This window comes from Chroicocephalus ridibundus, chromosome 1, assembly GCF_963924245.1.
Source record: "Chroicocephalus ridibundus chromosome 1, bChrRid1.1, whole genome shotgun sequence".
Taxonomy (NCBI): domain Eukaryota; kingdom Metazoa; phylum Chordata; class Aves; order Charadriiformes; family Laridae; genus Chroicocephalus; species Chroicocephalus ridibundus.
Window position 1 is genome coordinate 133240750 of NC_086284.1, and position 22660 is coordinate 133263409.

General features: G+C 48.4%; 1 protein-coding gene across 4 annotated transcripts; it reads left to right on the forward strand.

Moving 5' to 3' along the window:
* The first annotated feature begins 466 nt into the window (after positions 1–466).
* Positions 467–22211, forward strand: CD4 (CD4 molecule). 4 transcript variants are annotated; one of them, XM_063322468.1, is made up of 12 exons: positions 467–663; positions 8710–8791; positions 14550–14625; positions 15615–15746; positions 17692–17847; positions 17933–18076; positions 18326–18598; positions 19045–19407; positions 19527–19769; positions 19860–19978; positions 20219–20286; positions 21855–22211. In XM_063322468.1, the coding sequence occupies exons 4-12, from the start codon at positions 15686–15688 to the stop codon at positions 21868–21870; spliced, it is 1443 nt and encodes a 480-aa protein (XP_063178538.1). In that variant the 5' UTR covers positions 467–663; positions 8710–8791; positions 14550–14625; positions 15615–15685; the 3' UTR covers positions 21871–22211. The 4 variants fall into 4 exon arrangements, with proteins under 4 accessions (XP_063178538.1, XP_063178529.1, XP_063178520.1 ...); XM_063322459.1 differs by lacking the exon at positions 14550–14625; XM_063322450.1 differs by lacking the exons at positions 467–663; positions 14550–14625 and having other exon boundaries at positions 8539–8791.
* The last annotated feature ends 449 nt before the right edge of the window (positions 22212–22660 follow it).

A 22660-nucleotide genomic window follows, 5' to 3' on the forward strand; every position in this document is an offset into this window, starting at 1 on the left:
TGCAACACGGGTACTCTTGCGTCGTGACTCTTCACCAAGAACTGGTGATACGTGGAGCCAGTTTGACCAGAGGCATTCACGCAACTATGTACGGTTACACTGCAAGACCTGGGCAGGCAGTAGGCACCTCCACAATCACCGTAACACCTGTACCAGGTCCTGAAACTATTTTCTTTGTAATAGAGAGGACAATGGTGGCTGAGGTCCATAATCTGTGGAGGGTGACTGTGGGAATAGAGGGCAGCATAGGTCTGTTCGACTTTGATGAGATAAAGCTGCATCCTTGAGAGAGGGCTTGAGGGAACAGAAACAAGTAAGAATCAGCAAGAAACAGGACGTGAGAATGAAGTTGTTGCTCCTCGTGAACAGACAGCAGAAACCAATCGGAAGAAGTAGAGAAGTGCATGGCAGTCGGCCTTCAACCTATCAGCAGAACACAACTTGCACGTGGAGAGCGTGTATAGCTATAAAGCCTGTCAGATTGTTGCAATAAAGGTCTTTGGTCTGTACCCCACCAGAGTCCGTGAATCCATGCTCCACAAATGGTGCCCGAACAGGGACAAAAAACATAGGAACGTATGACCGGTGGAGCAGCCCAGCTGAATGAGAAAAAAGGCAGCGGGAAGGAGAGCTGCAGTCCGGACAAATAATCACCAGAAAGAGGTGAGCAGCCGGGGACGTGTGAGGATGGGATCGAGAGAGTCCTCAGAGGAAAAGGCAATTGTATGTATATTAGAAAAGTTTTTAAGTAGAAGGGGTATTCAATACGATGAAGGAACTTTTCAACTTTTACTGGCATGGCTAAAAAGTAAGGGTCTTCCCGCTGATTCTACAACGGCTTTCCAATTATCAAGTTGGGACCAAGCGGGCGAAACTGTATTTGAGACTGCAACAAAAGGGGATGCAACTGCCACAAAGGTTTTGACAACCTGGAGGTTGATTAAAGATACTTTACAGCAGGTAAAATCTGAACAAAATGCCACAGCAGCCACTGTTGCAGCTATGGCACCAGACAGCCCGATTACCACTCAGACAGAGAGGGGGAAACCTGAACCCCCGAGCTGTCCGGCTGCGCCGTTAGCACCCCCACTAGATGTGATGTTGATACTGCCGTGGTCTTCTGTGCCACCGGGTTGGGGCGATTCCTTGCCAAGTCCGGCACCAAGTCCGGCGGTCACTGCAACTTATGATCCTGCTCAACACTGGCAGAATTTACTTAAACAGGCATTACAGGACGGCGATATAGAAGCCACTACTGCCATCGCCTGTCCGGTACTGCTTAGTCAAAACGGGACAAACACCTGGGAACCGATAAAGTGGGAGCTGGTCAGAGAAATGCGGAAAACAATTATGCAGCATGGACTAACCTCCCCTTATGCACAAGGACTATCAAATAACATTATGAAAGGACACATACTAACTCCATTCGATATCAAGCAGCTAGCCGAAGTTATTTCTACCCCAACACAGCGAGTTCTTTTTATGGGTAGGCGTATATTACAAGTCTTAAAGCATCCAGGCTTAATAGATATGATAGAAGCTTGCAACCGAGTGGGATCTATCTCTTATCAAACCGATTGGCGGCAAATTCTAGAGATAATACAGAAACAGGAGGATATCAGACAAGATGTGAGCAATAACGATGCTGCTCCTTCTGGGGCAATCGCTGCACCTCCTAATTTTAAAGCAGACAGGTGACACCACCAACAAAGGCTATGAGGCCTCATAAATACAAATTCCACCAGCTCTGGGCACTGAGAATGGTGTCCGAGGTGTCACAGATGTTGCAATCTTGCTTTTGTAACCAGCAGAGCACTTCAGGCACATGAGCACTACTGACAAAATACAGGCAAAATGACAAGCGTGGCCATTGAGCTGTTTTGTTTGACAGACCTCAAGGAAAAATGCTCAAAAGTCAGCCACCACCAATGCAGAAATAACTGCCTATGGCCACAGGAAGCTTTATGTCCCAAATGCTGCAGGATGAAAAACAAATCGTCGCAACACTAGGAAGTGGGAAAATATTTCTGAACATTGAGGGAATCGAGGTGGTACAAGGCAAATCAGGGCAGCTTAAGTGGAAGGACCAAGAGTCCGTACAGTAAAGCAAATAAATCTGGAAATCTGTCCCAGGTGGAGTCAATAAGAAAAGTGGCAAATAAAACAAACATCATATGAAGGAAAGAGACCTGATGCTTTTCCACAAGGATACAGCTACAGGTCCAAAAATCGGACAAATATTTTCAATGTACCAGAAGAAGAAAGCTTGAGAAAAACACAGGAAACCCAGTGGATTCCCTTCTGGCAAAGGGGAGCAGTAAAGGAAGGCAAAGAAATTACTATGCATACAAATTCCTTTACATCTTACTCCTCCAAAAGGAATACAAAGAGGATCTTTAATCACAAATTAATCTTTTTTGATAAGAAACACCAGTACTATCAGAAAAAAAAATAAATCATGACTAGGTCCAAATGTTCTGCATTCAAGACTTCTGAGGGATTTCAAATGAGAGGCTAAATAAAGGCTAGCGTATAGTGTAACCTGACAAAGCAGCAACTAGAAACAACAGTCTATTGGGGTCTCGGTACATTTTGCACAGCCCTTTAAAAATAATAAAAAATTAGAACCACATCTCAAATGATCTAGGACACTGAGGCACACTGAGTTTTACATCTGCTTGGCACACCAGTAGGAACAATATCAGCACCAATTCTGCAAAAATAATCCCCCATACCTCACTACTCTGCCTGGATTTCTTCAACTATTTGATGCAGCAGTGATTAAAACCAAAATACCTGTGTTCATTCATTTTGCCTTCCAAAGGTTCCCGCAGACCAAGCTCCTTACAGGGATGCTGTTGTTGTAGGTGCCACCCACTGAGACTCAAGGCATCTTGGACAGTCATTACACAGTTGTGGGCTCTATCATAGAATCGCCTAGGTTGGAAGGGACCTTTAAGATCATCGAGTCCAACCATTAACCTAACACTGAGAAAAACACCACTAAACCTTGTCCCTCAGCACCACGTCTACCCGTCCTTTAAACACCTCCAGGGATGACGATTCGACCACTTCCCTGAGCATGCTGAAGAGCTTCTTCTCCTAGGTTTCCATCTTGCTGACCTGCTGGGTCGATGCAACTCACTCCAGATCTCAAAAGCTGTCCTATGGTGTACCTCTGAAACGGCTGTCGCTCCCACCTAAAGGGTCGGGTTTCGGAGGGTCTTAACAGTTAGAGGGCATAGGACACTCTCTGTGCATAGGAAAAACATCAGGAGGTGATGCACAAGGGCAGCTTTTGGGAGGACTTGTTATTCCTTATTAATATTGAGGTCTCTCATGTTCTTCTTCTTTTACAAACACTGGGAGTATTCCTCTCATGTCAGCAGGTCAGCATCCCCCTTTTTTCATGGAAAACAAGGCAGGTTTTTGGGCTGGGGAGGAGGCACCAGCGGACTCCCTAGCAAGCTCTGGGGGGTTGGCAGGAGCTCAGCCGGGGACCCTCCAGTCAGGCACTCCCCAGCCCTTCGAAATCTGCCCCCCCCGGTTGAGCGCAGGCACGCCGGGTCCCCCGAAGTGTCCCCCTGCCTGCCCCACCGCTCGTCCCCAAGGCACCCCGCAGCTGCCCGGTGGCGGAGCCGCGTGCCTCCGTCACCGAGGGCTGTCCCGGGGGATGGGGGGGGGGGGGGGGGAACACGGCTGGGGCTGGCCGGCCCTTGCCCCCCGGCCGGGGCTGCTGCTGCTGCGTCTTCTCCCCCTCCTCCTCCTCCTCCTCCTCCTCCTCCTCCTCCTCCTCTCCCTCCCCGGCATAAGGCACCTCCGCTCCTCGGCCCCGGTTTCTGCCGCCATCTAGTGTCCACGCACGACGGGGATTTCCCGCACCACCCCCCCCCCCCCCCCGCCCCGCGCTTGCATTATCAGGAACATCCATCATTTGTTCCTTTTATGCTGCGAGCACCCGTGAGTCAGCTCTCCCGTGACCGGTTAATGCGCCCGGGTCCGTCTCTCCCTTTGCTTTCAGCTGAGGAAGTTAAAGCAAAAATCCCTATCATTGCTTCTCGGAGGCAAAACCTTACGGCGTGTGCTGTTGAATTGCATCCCACTTTAACGCTCCGAGCCTCAAGCTGCTTCCAGTGCGATATTCCAGACCCTCTCTGTACTGATGAAACCCTCCCAGTTGTGCCTCATAAGGAACATTGTCACTAACTTCTCCCCCTTCCTTTTGCCAAGGTCATTACTAGTAAGATAGTAAGTAACACCCGTCCCAGGCGGGTCCTTAAAAGCTCCCCCAGCCACCTCCCTCCTGCCTGTTGCATTTCTGACACATCTTTAACATCTTGGTTAAAGTTTAAACCATCTTGGCTTGGTGGGTTTTTTAGGCTCACTTTATCCCCTGTCACTTTTGGTGACACGCTTTTGCAATTGGTCATCCTTGGACTATCCCTCTCTCCAGTGCTCCGGAGCAGCCCCTGCCTCCCCAGCGTATCTGGCTAGTCTTTTCCCCATCAGACCTCACACCCCCCACTAAGATTACCTGGCTTGTCTTTTCTCCGGTCCCCAGACTCCACACTCCCCACTAAAATACAGGGGATCCCTTGCTCAGGAAGAACATCTGTGGAGATTTCCTAATTTTCCATTCTGACCAGCAAATGAACCTTCACAATACCTGCTTAGAGAGTCCTCTTTTCCCAATTTAAGCTTCTGCAGAGAGACTCCAAGCACCTGCAGAGAGGGATCTCATCCCAGCAGAACTTAGGGGCCTTCTTCCTTTCCGAGGTAACGTGGCTGCGCTGGGGCAAATCACCAGGCCCCCTCGGCAGCAGGCTGGCTGTTTCTAGCTCTCCATGTCTAGCATCAGAAATGCCCGTCAAGAAGCTCAACAGGCACCGGCTTTTCTATTGCAAAGAGAAAGATCCCGGCCTTTGAAGCTGCTGACATTCAGGTGCCTGAAGATACGGTTTTCAACACTTGTCCTTCCTTCTCTCCAATATCGCTGAGCAATCGCTAATTTTCCAATACATCTGGCTATCCTTCAACCATCAGAGTTCACAGGCACTGGCTTGCCAGGGAACTTGGTTTTTGGGAGACCGTCTCTGGAGGTTTCTTGACTTTCCTCTGGAGTCAGTAAAAGGGTCTTCTCAACACGTGATTTCTGAGACCTTTTTTTCCCTTTTTCACACTTCCTCGGAGAGACTTTGTGTGCCTGCAGACTGTGACTTCCACCCAGCACAGCCTGTCACCTCCTCTCTCCACGGAGATCTATGAGAATCTGTTATTCACCAGCCCCAGTCTGCAAAAATATTGCTGGTGATGGGATTAGAGCAAAGAGAGCCAGCGCAGGATGGGTGAGGAGTGTCTCTGTAGGGGAGAAACAGAAAAACATCACAGCCACAAATCTGGCGGGGGGTGGGGAAGCTTCCCACTCTGCTGCAGGGTCAGTGTGCGATGCTGGATAAGCCCCACTTTCCCCAGGGGTGCAGTACAGCAACTGTCCCAGCGAGGTGAGAACCAGCCTCGCATGGAATTTAAAAACCAGTTAAATATTTATGAGAAATATTACATTCAGAAGAGAGACTGGCTGGCTAATATTATTCATCCCTCCTGGATTCTGATGTTTAATTAATGCTTGCAAAGTGCTTTGAGATGCTTGGATGAAAGTGATCCAAACACGTCACCGCACGCTGTGACCCTCAGTCCCTGAGGTACCTGTTCACCACACAGCTGTAGCAGCTCTGAGAGATGAGACTCCCTCCCGAATACCCCCCTGGGGTGAGAATGGGTCTGAGTGGGGGCCAAGCCCACAGCTTTGTCACCTCAGACCCACATCCCTGCTTCTCCTTGCAAGTCTGCAGTGAGTTCAAGTGCGTTTTGGAAGCTTTGCCCCTTCAGGGAATGCTCTTTCTGGTAAGTATTTGCAGTGACATAAACCAACTGCTTAAAAACAAGCCAGTGTTTCTGCATTACAGCATGCTGGGGAGACAAAACACAAGCCAGAATCCGTGCGAACCGAAGAATCAGATCAATGCCCCAGACCCCCAAGCCTGGAGATGCCAGGGTCTTACAATCACAACCCGACTTTTCTCAGCTCTGTTTTTTCCAGGACAGCTCCTCTATGGCAGCTAAGGACCAGAAGGGACATTTCTATTTGCAGGCATGTGAGAGCATTTTGAAGATACTGATGTGATGCCACAGGCGCTCACAGGAGAGCCGTGTCTCAGAACAGGGCTTTCACAGGCTCTGGACACTGGCAATGCGGGCACCCACGCCATGCCATGCCATGCCATGCCATGCCATGCCATGCCATGCCACCTCATCCCATCCCATCCCATTCCATGCAGTCCCGTAGCCCGCATCCCACACTGGGAAGTTCCTGTCTCACACAGGTGGCTCTTTCCCTGTGATGGGATGGCTTCATCTTTCTCCAATGCCACCACCAATGGACCAGCTGTTGCACTCAAGGCCTTATCAGCGCTGCTGCTTTTGCACCTGGCAGCACATTATGAACCTCGGTGCTGCGTCTGTCTGTCCCTGCTCCTCCAAAGCCTGGTTGTGTCTTGTAACCCCCCATCCTCCAGACAAAGGGGCAAATGACTGCCAGGAGGAGAAGAGTGGGTGGCACAGAGATGAAATCTCAGCCATGTCTGGGGCTCAGTGGGTTTCCGCCGTCTTGGCTGAGGCTGGGATTCAGAGAGAAAGACACTAAATGTGGGTGGAAAACCACAAAAGCCCCCTCCTCCACCCTACAGAGAAGGGAAACAGCTGAGATTCAGTAGCGTTACAGGTTACCTAAGAGTAAACTTGTATTGGGTTTGCATGGCAAGGTTTTGGTAGCAGAGGGACTGCATGGGTGGTTTCTGTGAGATCTGAGCAGGAGCAGGCCCCATGTCAGTCAGAACCGTGTCCAGCCAGCCCCAAAACAGATCCACCACAGTCTAAAGCTGAGCCAATCGGCAACGCTGGTGGTGCCTCTGTTTTAACATATTTAAGAAAGTTTAAAAACCACTTCACAGCAGCTGTGAGAGAGAGGAGTAAGAAACTGTGAAAGAAACAGCCCTGCAGACACCAAGGTCAGTGAAGAAGGAGGACGAGGACAGGCTCCATCCAGGCACTGGAGCAGAGGTTCTCCTGCAGCCCTTGGAGAAGACCATGGTGATGCAGGTTGTCCCCCTGAGCCCATGGAGGTCCACATTGGAGCAGATATCCACCCTGCAGCCTGTGGAGAGTCCACGCTGGAGCAGGCTCCTGGCAGAAGCTGTGGCTCATGGAGAGGAGCTCACGCTGGAGCAGGTTTTCTGGCAGGAGCTGCAGCCCATGGAGGAACCACGCTGGAGCAGCCCATTCCTGAAGAACAGTACCCCATGCAGAGGACCCATACTGGAGTAGACAGACTCATCAAATCATAGAATAGTCCAGGTTGGACAGGACCTTGAAAGATCATCTGGTCCGGCCTCTCAAGGGAAAGGGGCCCTAGATGGGATTATCTAGCAACCTGTCCAATTGCATCTTGAAAGTCTCCAGCGATTGGGACTCTACCATGTCCCTGGGGAGGTTGCTCCAGTGAATTATTGTTCTCACTGTAAAAAAATGTCTTTCTTATGTGAAGATGAACATGAAGAACTGCAGCCTATGGGAAGGATCCTCATTGGAGCACTTCATGAAGGACGCCACGATGGAGCAGGGGAACAGCATGAGCAGGAAGGAGCGTCAGAGACAAAGTGTTATAAACTGACCACAGCCCCCACTACCCGTCCCCCTGCGACACTCTGGGGGGAGGAAACAGGGGCAGCAAAGTCAGGTGTGAAGATAAGCCTGAGAAGAACAGCAAGGGGGGAAGATGGTTTTAGTTTTGTTTTTATTTCTCACTAAACTACTCTGTTTTCAATTGGCCATAAATTAAACTAATCTTTCCCCGAGTTCCCATGTTTTGTCCATGAGGGTAACTGTTGAACGATCTCCCTGCCCTTTTCTTGACCCATGAAGGTTTTTTTTCATCTTGTCTTCTCCCCCTGCCTTACTGAGGAGGGGGAGTGAGAGAGCGGCTGGGTGGGCAGCTGGTGGCCAGCCACGGTCAACCCACCACTGCTATAAAGAAAATATTGTCTCATCTCACCCCAAATCTCAGCCATACTCCACAGAGAGGTGACCCTAACATACCATCAGGGGTCCTCTCTTCCTCTGTTATTATCCCTGTGCAACACCTGGGGTCAGGTCCATGGCTGGCTCCTCAGAGGTGCCTCTGCTTAGTGTTGACGCAGGAGACAGGCTGGGAAATGGAGGTCGGCTTGCTCTTACAGAGTATCAGAAGTGCGGCCTAGGTCCGGATCTGCTCAGCTAAGACGATAATTTGCGAGCTCTCTTTGTCAGAAGAGCAGAACCGGTTTCCAACCATTCACTTTTAAGTTTCAGCCCCGTCACGGCCTCCCATCAGCTGCCATATGGCCAATAGGCTGTCTCTGTTTTACACACTCATTCTCACCAGGCACTGCAATACATCGCCTTCCGTTACGCTCTCCATTTCTGTTCACACCCAGAGTCGAGATCACATGCATTTGGAAAATCACCATCTACCTAGAGAAGTTGGCGGATGTCAGCAGAACTTGGACTGGTAGCAAGACTTTGCTGACGCTCCGGCTGGAGAGGAGGAGACATCAAGGCCGACGTCTGTTGAGCTGCTTTCTGAACATCAACTTAATTCTTCTTTTGTTTCAGCTGTAGCTGGGTGAGATCAATTACGGCAGGTGACAAACACAAGAAGACAGAAACAGAGAGGCAGAGACGGAGGAAAAAAGAGGTAAGGAAACTTTCTTTCTTTCTTTCTCTGAGAAAAGAGGCCAATCTGTTTTCGTTTTTTTTAATGTTACGAACTTTACTATTCCACACGAGTTGCTGTTTCGGCACAGATGGGTTGGTGTTGCCCCACTTAAAGGTCTGATGTAAAACCATCTTGAACCTTTGACTTGATAATACTTCTGGCTGTGCAATTCTACAAGGTCTTTTAGTTTTAACTAAGAAGTATTTGTCTCCCTGGATTTTTCCCTGAAAGGGGCAAAAAAAAGGTGAGCTACGAAAAGCTCAAACTGCCTCGGAGCCTGGGGATCTCACAGATCTTTCATATCCATGTATAGGGAAAAATGTCAAATATGAGGGCCTATCACTGATGACCGTATATCCCCCAGGGTCGGAAACGCACTGGGGAGCAGCCCTCCACCAGCTGCCACTTGCTATCACCTTCTCCATGTGCCCTCCAGGAAGGAGAACTTTATTCTAAAAAAAGCCTGAAAAATAAGAAGATTCTGGTCTCTAGCTAACTAGGGATGTCTGCTTTCATCTGTATGTGCTGAGACTGGAGGGGTCTGTTCTGCTAATCCAGGCTGACTGTGTCACTGCCTGACACCGGCTGCCGATGTAGCCCAATCCACTAGACTTAGGGCTGATCGAGCAGTGTTTCTTGGAGAAAGAGGGATCCTTTCAATGTAAGGACACCAGAAAAGAGACTTGCTTTACCCTTCCATGGGCTGCTCCACTGTTAAAAACGTGAGTTTCATTTCTGGTTGAATTTTTCAACTTTCAGGTGGCGTATTCTACTCAACCTTCGTCAGCCACCTCAGATATTCCTCTACATGGTGCATTAAAGTTGAGTTCAGGTTACTACTTAATGTTCTCCACTATAAACTGAACAGTCCTCTGAAGCCCCGGGTGCACGTTAGCCACAAATCAGTTCGCAGACTTTTCCTTCATCCTCCCCAGTGTTTCACAAACATGGCTGCCAAAGCTGCCTGCAATACAGCAGGGCTTGCTTCACCTAAATTGAGCATCCATCTCCTTCCCGCTCGTGGTTCTCGGGCTCCCAGGGACACTGTCCACCAGATCTGCCACAGCCTCATGCGGGGACCCTGTATTCACCAGGGAAAAATTAAGGAGGGGTGTCTCCTGGGCTCCCTAGATGTAATGGAGGCATTTTTGCTCTGACTGGGCGGGTATACACCATTTTGCTGCCCTGACCTTATCAATATGTATATAGACCCTTCTCCCGTCTGGGCTGCACATCAAGTATGCTGCGTGGTAAGATCTCGCTGTTCCCACTTTGGCAGCTGCATTAATGATACCTGAATGCCATCCCGGGCATGCACATGGCTTGGGAGGGTGATGGAGGGCCTGCCTTTGGAGGGCATCTCTGTGCCTTTGCTAGTCACAGCCTCCAGCGGCTTTAGAAAGTCACCCCTGAGCTGCAGTTGCGAACTGTAGGATGAAAGGCTGTTTGTGAAGCCAAAAAGAGAAGGTTTAGGAGGAAAGACGGGTGAGAAAGCTCAGAAAGCAGGTGCTGAAATGCCTGTGAGGCAAAGGCAGGTCTTGGCGTCCCCTTGGGCTGCCGGAGGGGTTAGAGGCTGCAGGGAGCTTCCCGGAGTTGCGAAGATGGAGCCGCTTCTCATGGCCTCCAGATAGGTCCAGGCACACGGCTAGGCCATGAGGACTTCGGGGCTGAAGAGAGCTTGGGCAGCGCTGAGATGGCGGCCTCCTCCTGATGGTGGGACCTCTCTCTGAGGGATCGGCAGTCTCACCCGCCGGGGCCCATGGCCCCTGCCCCAGCAGGTCCCTCTCGCAGCAGCTCCCAAGGCTGCCCACCACTCTCAGACGAAGGGCCAGCGGCGCCCGAGGGGAAATCGGGCCAGTCTCACGGGGACAGTGGGGCCCTGTGACATGGCCTCCAATGCTATCGTCTCTTTGCTTTCTGATGGCTAATTTTGTTGCATTTCATGGAAGGGACCTTAAGGATCATCTAGTTCCAACCCCCCTGCCATGGGCAGGGACACCTCCCACTAGCCCAGGCTGCCCAAAGCCCCATCCAGCCTGGCCTGGAACACAAGGATGGTCTCTTACCCTGCCTGCTGCTCGTGTATGTTTGCTTTAACATTAATAAATAATTCCAAGGAAACCGCTACTGAGTAAAACAGCCAGATCAGCTTTGCTTTAGATGTTTAAACTGAGAAAAAGAGGAGTGGATTCCTCTGTAGCCCAGAGCCCCGCAGCCAAGCCACACTGATGTGCGGGGACAAGAGGCAGCTGCCTCCCTCGGCTCCATGGCCTGGCAGCCACGGCCGGGGGAAGGACGGGCAGCCCAGCGGCGGCGGCGGAGGCTGAGGTGGGGAGGCCTTTGGCAAGCGGATGGCTGGGAGGGAGGGCCCCCCCCCCCCCCCCCCATCCTACCCCTGGCAGAGCAAGCTGCTGCCAGATCAAAAAAGCGCAGCCACAAAGCAAGGGTGAGAGAAGAAAACATGAAAACCGCAGGGCATGAAAGAAGCGCAGGAGCGCACAGAGAGAGGGAGATGGGCCCGCTCTGCATCAGGAGCGGTTTCTGAGTTTTGGGGTTGCATTTTTTTGTTTTGTTTTGTTGTGTTTTGTTTTGTTTTGTTTTTTTATGTCAGTTTCCTCCTGTGTCATGCCGGCGCCAGCCTAGGGGAGAGCTCTCTATGGCCATGGCCTGCCGGGGCTCGGTGCTGGAGGGGGCGAGGGGCTGCCAGCCCCTCTCCCAGGCAGATGTTCTCCAGGCTAGACCCGGTCCTGCAGGCATCATCCCCCGGACCGCTCGCTCACTGCCTCAGCTCTCCTTTTCCTATCCCTCAGAGAGGCAGGGATTATTAAAAGAAGGCAAGAAGGAAATTAAACCAGTTTAATAAGAGGGGGAAGTTAAAATGAAATGGAAATCAATGTTCACTTGGGAGGGAGCCCTGCTTCTCTGTCGCTAGACGTGCTAATAAATCAAGTATGCCTGGACTGTTTCTGGCACAGAGGCCAACTGGCATGAGATGGTCTGGGCTATTAAACTCACTTAACCTCTAAAATGAACTGGCGACATGCCAGTCACCTAATGGGAGTGGTCCCTGGCCCCTGCTAACACCTAAATGCATCCCGGGAGTTGCTCGGGAAAGCGAGAATTGTCCTGGGCCAAAAATGTGTCAGGAAATGTTCTAGCAATTTAACAGGACTGATGAGTGTGTTCCAGTGCCTGGGGACATTCCCTGACACCACTTAATTTATGAGTACCACCAGAAGATACAGCTGGGCTGCCTGTAAGGAGGCTGTGGGTCTGCTACAGGCATCTGCTAATGAGAACGGCTTGCTGAGTTAATATAGCAGAGCTTTGCTCACTGAGATCTGTGAACTCCAGAGTAGCATCGCCTGTGACCTGACCTGGAGGATACAGAAGGAGACAGAAAGACAGGGGGAAAATAGGAAGTGGCACACATGAGAAGTAGAGATAAACAGGGAGAGAGAAAGTGTATAAGGGAAATTGTAGATGAAGGCAACTGATTTTCCCCACTGACTTGTAACATGTAGGTGATAAACATCATATTGTAGAGATCTGACACAGAAATACAAAGATTAGCGTGAATGGAGTAGGAATGCAGCACATGTGAAACCTCAAGAAGAAACAGAAAAACAAAGGTGCATCAATCTATGTCTACCACGCTGTGCAAGGTCAGCAGTTCACCAGTCCCACGGTGCTCTGGTTGTGTGGTTTCACTCAATAACGAGGTAGCAAGAAGGCGAAGAACAAACCAAAGCCATAAGATGACAGGAAAATAGAGAGTCCCAGCCAAAACAAAATGATGGTGTGTGACTCATCGATTTCATCAATTTTTACCTGTTCCATTATCTTCAGGTTTTATATAAAGCTTAATGACTTAAAATATTTGAAACCCAACATGGACCCTATTAATTGGTCGATACCACTCTAAAGTGGGGGCTGACTTTTCCTGCTGCTCCCACTGGCACAGGTGGGGCGAATATTCACAGCAGGGATGAGGTTTCTTCTGTCGTCTCAGGAATGGATCTTAGCCAAGGCCCTACACCAGTTCTCAGTTATAGATGTTTCTTCGGAGTGCGACGCACACAGATGCCTTGTTGTTGCCCCTTTCTTTATTCTGTAGCATCGCCCAGCAAACTGCTTGATCACTGCTATTGCATCTGGCTAGAAGTGATCTCCGATCACATGCACTGGCTCCTTTATTTTGTTTTTTTCGCACAAAACAGCTCATGCAAATATTCCCTGGGGGTGGGATGGGTTTTTTGCTTTGCACAAGGCAAGCCACAAATCTTCTCTGACTGTGCCTTTGCCACCTATGCCTCTTCTGATGGTGCACATGGCTTCTGCCTTGCTCTTGCACCTGTATTTTTCATATGTGTACATTTGTACATCTGTCTAGCTGTCAGTTTGTCGGTTGTGCTGACCTGATCTCCATGTAAATGTAGTGCTGATGTTTTCATCTACTCTTTGATAGTTTCATGTGCTCTGATCATTTAAATTAGTTTCAATATTAAATTATCCTCTAATAGAACATATTTAATATTGCACATAGTACATATAAATATTGTATAAAATTACTCCTGTATGTCTTTTGAGTTCAACCCCGTTATGACTCCAGCCTTCAGTCTATCATGTTACCTGTGAAAGGAGGTTTCTATTATCAGCGAGAGCCGAGTGACCTTCCCACCAGCTATCCTACTGACTTCTCTGAAAACCAGTGTGAATTTTTTTGTTAGGGATCCAAAAGTCCTTGGGCTTGTATCTCTCCTCCACGTCCCCCCTACTTGTCAGTTCTGCTTCTGATATCTGACTTTCTCCTTTGGTAGCATCCATAGTGTTCTCCCATACTCCATTAAAACAGGACTCACTTTGTTCAGCTCGCTTCCCACTGCTTGTCCCTTGAGCTTTGTCAGCTTCTGTCTGACCCTCCACTTGAGGAGCTTTTGTGTTTCAGATGCTTCAGCTCACATAATATGCTCATCTACATTTGTTGGATTCTCCCCAGCCTTTGTTTATAAAAGTTCTTACCTTATGTGTCAGCAGCCAGGTTCTGGCTAGTTTAAAGGAAGCCTCTCTTGCGTTAGAGAAAGCTCATGCTTTCTATACGGTGCCCTCATGCTCCCCAAGTTCCTCGGTTCCTGATGACCCCATACCCCTCTTCTTCACACTACTTTCTCTGTCACACTTTGTAACTTGAGCACTCCGCCTCATCCTATGCGTGTTTCTAGAAGCATTTCCAGCTATGAATTTCCTGCTTTACAAGTTAAGCTATGCCATAAGACCTTTTCCGACCTGTCTGCATGCTGTCAGTGTTCACACAGCACCTCCCAGCTCCCTTTCACAAACCTGGCATCCTCCAACCTTTGCCTCATCCTGACCAGTACCGAGCTTGGAGGTGGGATGCTTCTGAGATGCCCCAGTGCCTCGTCGTCTGGCTCCCTGGCCCCTTGAGCTTCACCTCAAGGTTAACCTGCTTGGTTAACTGGTTAACCTGCTTGGCTTCCTTTTTGTGACATACGCCTTGGTTTAGAGCTGGGTAGTCTCCTTGCGCCAGCAGCCATGGTCATGTTGTCAGCCCACCCAGCTGCAGCTGATACCAGCACTTGGTCTCTGCTACAGTTGAATACTTCATCTAATTTGATAACTCACCTTAACATGACAGTTAGCTCCCAGTTCCCACTTAAGGTTTCGTTACCACCAATGCAACTTCTTTTTTCTGACCTCATTCCTCCCTTTTCCCCAGACTTTTTGTTGAATAGTCCTAAGAATTCAAGCAAGTCTTTCCTACATCGGACTTGGTGGTTATTGAGATTTTTAAGGTAAGAAATAAGTAGACAAAAAATAAACTAAAGAAAAATATGAATGAGAGCCTAAAGATGGCATTAATCATAGAATCACAAAATTGCACAGAAATATTTAGATGGCAAAGGACCTCTGGAAGTCACCAGTCCAACGTCCTGCTCACAGCTGGGCTGACTCTAAAACTACAACACATTGCTCAGGGCCTTGTCCAGGGAACCTCTGAATATCTCCGAGGGTGGAGATTGCCTGGCATCTTTTGGCATCCGTTCCAATGCTAAAGCGCCTTCAGTGGGAAGAAATTTTTCCTTATATCCAGCCGACAGTTCCCTGCTGCAACTTATGTCTGCTGCCTTGTGTTCTTCTCCGGTGCACCTCTGAGAAGAATGTGGCTCCTTCTCCTAGGTAATATCCTTTAGATAGTGGGAGACTGAAATAAGGTCCCACCTTGGCTGTCTTCTCCCTACCAAACCCAGTTTTCTGTCTCTCACCATATATCATGCACTCCAGCCCCCACACTGTCCCAGTAGCCCTCCATTGGACTCTGTCCTGTTTGTTGGCATCCGTCTTGTACTGGGAGGCTCAAAACTGGATTCTCTATTCTAGATGAGACCTCAGGTGTGCCAAATAGAGGAAAATAATTAGCTCCCTCATCCTGCTGGCTGTGCATTTGTTAACGCAGCCCTGTATGTGTTTAGCCTTAATTGCTGCAAAAGCACTGATAACCCACCACAGAGAAGTAAAAAAGCGCAGAACTCTTGGCAATATAAACACCTGCAGTCCAATGAATGCCAGAAACCTAGGGATGAGTAAAATAAAACATTTAATACCAAACTCTCTGGGGAACACTCCAGCTGGATTCTTTGCTGAAACACAGGGCTCAGGTGACTTCACCAACGAGTTTCCATTTCGTTGCACTGAAGGATGGTGGGTACTGACTGGGAAGATGGTCCCCATCCACTGAGGTCTGAAAATCAGCCATTATTAACAGAGCATTTGGGTCTTCCAGGATAGCATCCCTTGGCAGCGACAGCATTTCCAGCGCTGCGGTCCACAGCAGGGAGGAGCGCTCCTGCAGCGATGAAGTCATGCGGCACGGTGGTGAGCAGCACGCTTGCCATCTTCTTCGTTCTGCTTCTGGGTGAGTCCTCAGCTCAGCGAACCCTCCCAGTTCTTGCAGCCTTTCCACAGGCCTCACAATTTTTGGGGTGTTTTTAGGCTCCTCCTGATTTGCCATACAACATATGTCACACAGCTTAGAGCCAGGCTCACTCCAGCAATGCAGCTGTGACAGCCACCTTCTTACCTTGTCTGGCCCACCTCCACTGCCCAACCGCTCTCTGGCGGGGACATGCAGTGGAGATTAGGACAGAGGGGCTAGAAGCTGAGGGGCTCCCTACATCCATACCTGGTTATTTCAGAGGCTGAAGCTTTGGGATTCAGGCTGTTCCCAGCCTGCCTGCTGAACCTGACAGCCGAAACCACGGTGTCTGGACCATCACCAGGTTTGGGGAGCTGCCCTGTAGAGATGCAGGAGTGGGGTTCCTGTGAAAGCCAGGGTGCCCCTGTCGCTTTGCTTCAAACTTCACACCGGAGGAGTGGGCAGGAGAGGTAGGGGCCATAAGCAGTGAGTGCGTAAGGGTGGTAGCACACCAGTGTCTGACTTGGACAAATGTTGCCATGAAAGAACAAGACGACCAGCTGGGGAAGGCAGTGTGCGATTCAGAGTCAAGGTTGACAAAAATTGTATGAATATGAAGAAATGCTTGATGAGGGACTTGTCCTTTGGGCAGAGCCATTTCCTGAGCCAAATACAGCCCAGATCCTGCACACTGAGCACAGAGTGGAAAATACTGCCCTCCGCACTCCCTCCAGCTGCCTGGGCAAAAACTTGGGTGTTTCTCATCACAGACTTGCCTTTACAAATGTGATGATACTGGTTTGCTCAGTTTCACTGCTAATGTTATAAGATTAGGTGGACTCTTTAGCGCTCATTTTCCAAGAAAGGAGTAAGGCCAAACCTTATTCTCAGTGTTCTCAGATACTCGGCTTTGATTCCTCTGGTTGCAGAGGAAAGCTTGGAAATCTTTTATGGACCTTACCAACTCTTACTAATAGCATTTATAATTTCACAGCTTAAGACAAATGCATTGTTTTCTGTGGTCCAGTGTGCCCACTGAAAACCTGTATTGGCGATGCTGCAGATCACCCATGCTCTTGGAAGAATATGTAACTTGTGGAAAACCCTCCATTAAACTCATGTAAACTTTTTATTTTGCACTTCTGTGGCTCTCCAGTACTAGGGTCACCTGGGGGATTCACAGGTTCGGCAGCTCTGAGAGCTTACAGCAGTGAGGCAGAAGACCACAACCCCCTTATTCTCAGTTGTACCTCTGGCAACTCAATCTCCTTCTTATGGTCTCCTGCAAAAATCCTCTTCACAATGAAGGAAAGGAAGTGGTTCTTCCAAGAAACCACTCCTAAAGTTTCTTCAACCTTATACATCCTACTTACACATCCTACTTCAACCTTATACATCCTACATTAGGCCAGCCTTCCCATTTCTTTTTTACTTTATCCTTTCATTTTCCTGGACTTTCAGCCTTGATCCATGCAAAAATTGGAAGAAAGGGTGAGCAAATCTGCCAGTGTTGCCTCAAGTATTGACTGGGGAGTGAAGGAGGGCTGGTGTATGCTCTTCTGCCTTTGCTACCAGTAGGATAACTAAATCTTGTCCAGTGGAAAAAGGTTGTTTCAGTAAAACTGTTGACATCTCAAAATTGTAAATGATGGCGAATCCACCACAACCGCTGGCATTTTCCCTGTTTCTGAACGTATGTGAAACAGAATAACCATTAGCTGTGTAAAGAGACCAAAGTGGAGGGGAGGGAAGTTGTGGAGCTGAAAAGAAAAGGGATTGATTGATGAGACAAAGGAGAGAAAAAATCAGAAACTGAGGATAATCTTCCCAGTATCTGGAAAAGGGAGGAGAAATAGCTGCATCTTTCTGGAAGGATGGGAAGTATTCACCGAGCCACCCTTCAGAAAGTGAATGTATGCCTTTCTTGGTGGGTATTGACTTTCAGGTCTGATCCCCATTATGGGTCATCAAGATGAACTACAGGTTGGGGTCGCAGGCAAGCCAGTGATCTTGAACTGCAGAGGCATACCTTCTGACTCAGATGTGACCTGGAAGTACTCTAAGTTTGTCGTAAGGGCGTTTAAAACTAACTCTTTTAAAGGTAAGGCTTCCAATTCATCACCTCTTCTCCCCAGTATATGGCTGAGAAACCTCTTTTGTCCTAACCAAGCTTATTGTTTCAAAAGGCAAAGCTACTATGAGCGATCGATCTGAAATCATCCCCAACACTAAACAGCTGAAGGTGTTGAACTTAAAGCTCACCGATGCTGGCATCTACACCTGCGAATATGGCTCTCACAAAGTCTATATCTCACTGCATGTCTTTGAATGTGAGTGATTAGAGGGCTTTTATCCATGAGGAGGTTGAGGGGGGAGGAGATGAGGAGACTGTAGAGCTCAGAGAGACACCTCTGCTGGGATTTTTTATCCAGCTGCCATTTCTTCTGGCCTGAGCTATGATAGTTCATTTCTCCTACATCTCCAGGGCACAAAGTCTCCATATTCTTTTTACTGTGACACTTGCTGCTCTCTCACAGGATGAGGAGTTGACTTACTGGCTGCACTTTTTGTCTTTACAGTGACGATTTCTTCAGATGGGCACTTCCTGCCAAACGAAGTCCCCAAGCTGACTTTAATGCAAAATTCATCCAAACCGCTACCCAATCTCAGCATCACATTGTTCAACAGCAACAATAACACAGTAATAGCAAAACCCTTAGAAAACACCCCTCAAAAATACATACTGCAGTTAAAGGAACTGGAGGCTACGGACAGTGGGACCTGGATGTGTCATGTCCATGCAGATTCTCCATTGATTAATCAGAACATCGCCTTTGATGTGAAGGTATTAGGTATGCAACAACAAAAACGCAACTCACACACAGGCTCAGGAACCAGTGCTCCCTTCAGCTCATGAGCTGAGCTTTTACTTTCCAGCATCCCAAGCACTGGTGCTCCAGGGTCGATCTCCCAGGGCTTCCAACACTGCAGCTCGGGGATTGCTCTGCTGCCTGCGCTCTGTCCCACACTTGCTCCCATTTTCCTCTCCAGGCTTGTCCTAAAAGATCTCCCTCTCCTTGGGGTCTGTTCTTCTCAGCTCTGGTAAGCGTGGGAGCTTTGGCTCTTTAAACCCATCCTCAGACACTAATTGTTTATGCGTCCTGGGGTATCTCATGGCTTTTCTTCAAGTCCTCTTTCAACTGAGCACAGCATGCATCTCTCCAGATCAAGGGTGGACACGGGGAAGTGTAGCCATGGCTTTCCCTGTCTCTGTATTCCTTGTCTCTTCTGATTTCAGGTTTTCAGAATCCAGTCTTGGAAAGAAAGTATGCAACTGTTGATAGCACTGTCATCTTGTCATGGCACCTGAACTTCCGGAAGATAATATGGAAAGAAGGTTTCACAGGACGACTGAATTGGAAACGACAGGAAAATGCAACCCCTCATGAGCTATTTGATTTCAATGTCACAGCCCGGGGAGAGCAGCATAAGACCAAAAAAAGCAACCACTTTCGGTTTGAGATACCTGAAAGCAAACCTGAAAGCACCATAGAACTGAAACTCCACAAAGTCCATTTCAACCATTCTGGGCAGTACCAGTGCCAGCTGGCATACAAAGGAAGATATACACAGAACAATATAGAGCTGGTGGTGATGAAAGGTGAGAGAAAAAGAAGTGGGTGAAGAGACGAAGATCTGCAGAAATCTAGAAGCCACAAGAGTATGAATGGACCCACCTTCCCATCCTCTCACTCATGTGTTCTTTTCTTACCTTTACAGTCTCAGCTAACCCTGTTGGGCCACTCCCCTGCGGGGCCAAGACGACGCTGATCTGCCAGGTCTCTAGTCCTCTCCCACCCAACGCTCACTTGCTCTGGGAACGTGTGAATGGGACTCAGGAGGACGTCAAGAAGTCAAAGCAGAATGAAGCAAAGGTGGAGGTGAACGTCAGTGCTGCAGGGCTGTGGAACTGTCACCTCATAGAAGACAATGACATGAAGATCAGCCTTAGTTACCCCGTGGGTATGGAAATTAGTGTCACGTGCCTGTCTCCAGTCAAAGTCCTTAAAATTCTTTTTGTATGTGTCTCTGAATACTTTTCTCCTTCCACAGAGGAAGCTCCTGTTTGGATTAGCTATGCGGTAACTGGAGCAAGTATTGGAGGCAGTGTGTTGGTGTTTGGCCTAGCATGCCTGTGCATCATCAGCGGTATAAGCTGGCAGCGGAGAAGGGTGAGTGCCCTCGTCCCTGTGAAAGGTGAAGAGATGACAAGTCTCCCTAAACCATAGGAGTCGTCTGATTTTCTGTCTGGGTGCAGGGCAGAGCAGATAAAGGGTCAATCCTTAGACTCAAAGCAAGCGGCTAGAGATGGACAGTTTGCAGATGTCAGACAGTGCTTTACTACCACTTCAGAGGAAAGCATTTGAAGCAAGAAAATATCCAATCATTATTTATTCCTTCTTTCCTGGCAGCAACGGGCAAAAAGGATGATACGAGCAAGACAATACTTGTTGGAAAACAAGACATGTCAGTGTCAACAGTAAGTGGCAATGAGGGCATCCAGAATGGGCAAAGACTCTGTTTTCAAGACAGGGGAGTTTGATAGTCAAGTGGGGAAAAATGGAACTTGAACCTGCTTAGTGCTACGGTACAGATGCATTTCATAATTTTCAGGGCTTACTCATGTTAAGTCATGTTTAAGAGTTATGAGCTGTGTTTAATGAATTTCCTGTTATGCCCCAAACCCATGATAGCGCCGTGCTGGGGAACTTTTGAGCAGAGAGTTTTCACTTGAATTACCTTGATGTTGAAGAGGAGTTGGCCAAACCCAAGCAGGAGCTACAGAGTCCTTTGATGGGTTCCACAGTGAATCTGGGACCTGGATATCAAGGTTGTGGAGGTGGAAGGCACACAACCAAGCTCAAGGATGAAACCTAAATTTTTAAAATCCATGATGTCCATAATGTGATTCCAGCTCTGCTAGCACAATGCTGGACTGCAATTTGTGAAAATTGCCAATAACCTCTCGGGAGCAAGGAAAAAGAGGAGAAAACCACAGCACAGGGTGAACCATGCCCTCTCCTAAAGGCCGTGGGTGATATCGTAGAATCATAGAATCATAGGGTTGGAAGGGACCTCTGGAGATCATCTAGTCCAACCCCCCTGCCAGAGCAGGGTCACCTTAGAGCAGGTTGCACAGGAACACGTCCAGGCAGGTTTTGAATGTCTCCAGAGTTGGAGACTCCACCACCTCTCTGGGCAGCCTGTTCCAGTGCTCTGCCACCCTCCAAGTAAAGAAGTTCCTCCTCATGTTTAGCTGGAACCTCCTATGCTCAAGTTTGTGCCCATTACCTCTTGTCCTGTTGCCGGGCACCACTGAAAAGAGCCTGGCCCCATTGATATGAAATACACTATCATGTCCTGGCCCTTTTCACGGGAGCAGGGATTTCCCAGCTGCCTTTTTCCAGGTCTTTAAGCTTATTATGATATCAGGCTTCATAGCAGCTGTGAAGGAACACGGGCAGCTATTCTATCACTGGAATTGGAGAACTAAGATGATGCATGAACCAGTTCAATTAATGTATAGGTACAGAACTGTACTTCTGCTTAATTTTCACTAGTGACAGAGGCAAATTGTGATAGTTTCACTTATTTTATTTTCACTGTCACTGAGAATTCCTTGAGAATGTTTATTGGCAAATGTTACTTCATAGCGGGGATGTATATATGGTGAAGAGTTGGTTAGCGCCATGTGTGTCAAAGAATTCGCCTTGTTTTCACCTACTTTTTATCAAGGTTAAAAAATAATCCCCATAAAGAGAGGACAAAGCCCATACAACTGCATCAAAAACTAGATAAATCTGTGCAATACAAGTGCTGATACAGTTGTTCTTTAACTCTCTTTGCCAAGTAAGCAGCTCAATGTAACTGAAACCTAAACCGCAGCCGTGTGGATGCCCAAGCAACCATTTGCATCCTCAGCTACAGGGGCGAGCCGGCATTCTCTACACTAAGCAAAAAAGTGGGGGGTTGGCTGGCTCTAATGTGACTGAGCGGAGACTTTCACCTCTACAGTACTGGTACTCACATAATGCTTTTCTCTTGCAGTCGGCTGAATAAGTAGTATTGCAGCACTGGAGTCAGAAGGACTGATGAAATCTCTGCCTTTACCGAAACACCTGCCAGCTCTGTGAATCCATCTCCCTTTCTCTGGTTTTGACGTAATTATTTCTTCATCATTCCCCCAGTCTAATGCTGTGGAGGGATGTTGTCTGGCTAGGAGCTGATGGACAAGACAAGAAACCCTTAAGAGTTAAGATTGATTCCGAGTTCTACAGTGAGAGATAGTGAATAGAATATATATACACACACATATATATATATGCTTGTATTTTGCTCATGCACTTAATTTGACCTTCTTGTGGAAACAATTTTATGTGCTTCTTTTATCTGCCTGAGCTACAATAAATTACCTCGGAGTCGGACGTCTTTTGTGTTTTTTTGCAAGCTGGACTAAATATTTTCTGAGGCACTCTCATCTGGTTCAAATTCACATTTCTCCCTTTCCTGCTAGGATGTGGAATCCCGATTCTCACTATCTCCCACCTCCCTGGCTGCCATGAGCCTTCCTTAACACACCAGCCCTCTGCTCTCCATGAAACCTGTCCATCCTTGTTTGCCTTTCTGGGGCAGCCTGAGCCCTACAGTGCCCCCCAGCCCCATCCCTCAGCTTGCAGTCTTCCCCTCTCCCACCACAAACCAACGCACAAGTGAAAACACCACGAGCAGCAGGATAATTCAGGACTAATTTTGTCAGGAAGGCAGTTCAGGATACCAACGGCTTCTGGAAATCAAAGCCTGAAGAAGTTATGAATGTTGATCTAGAAGGAAAGTTTGGGAAGGGGGTGACAAAG

Coding starts and splice junctions, on each gene's coding strand:
- CD4 (XM_063322468.1), top strand. CDS start 15,686: ATGAAGTCATGCGGCACGGTGGTGAGCAGCACGCTTGCCATCTTCTTC. Junction 18,599..19,044: donor CTTTGATGTGAAGGTATTAG/GTATGCAACAAC, acceptor TTCTGATTTCAG/GTTTTCAGAATCCAGTCTTG. Junction 19,770..19,859: donor CAGCCTTAGTTACCCCGTGG/GTATGGAAATTA, acceptor CTCCTTCCACAG/AGGAAGCTCCTGTTTGGATT.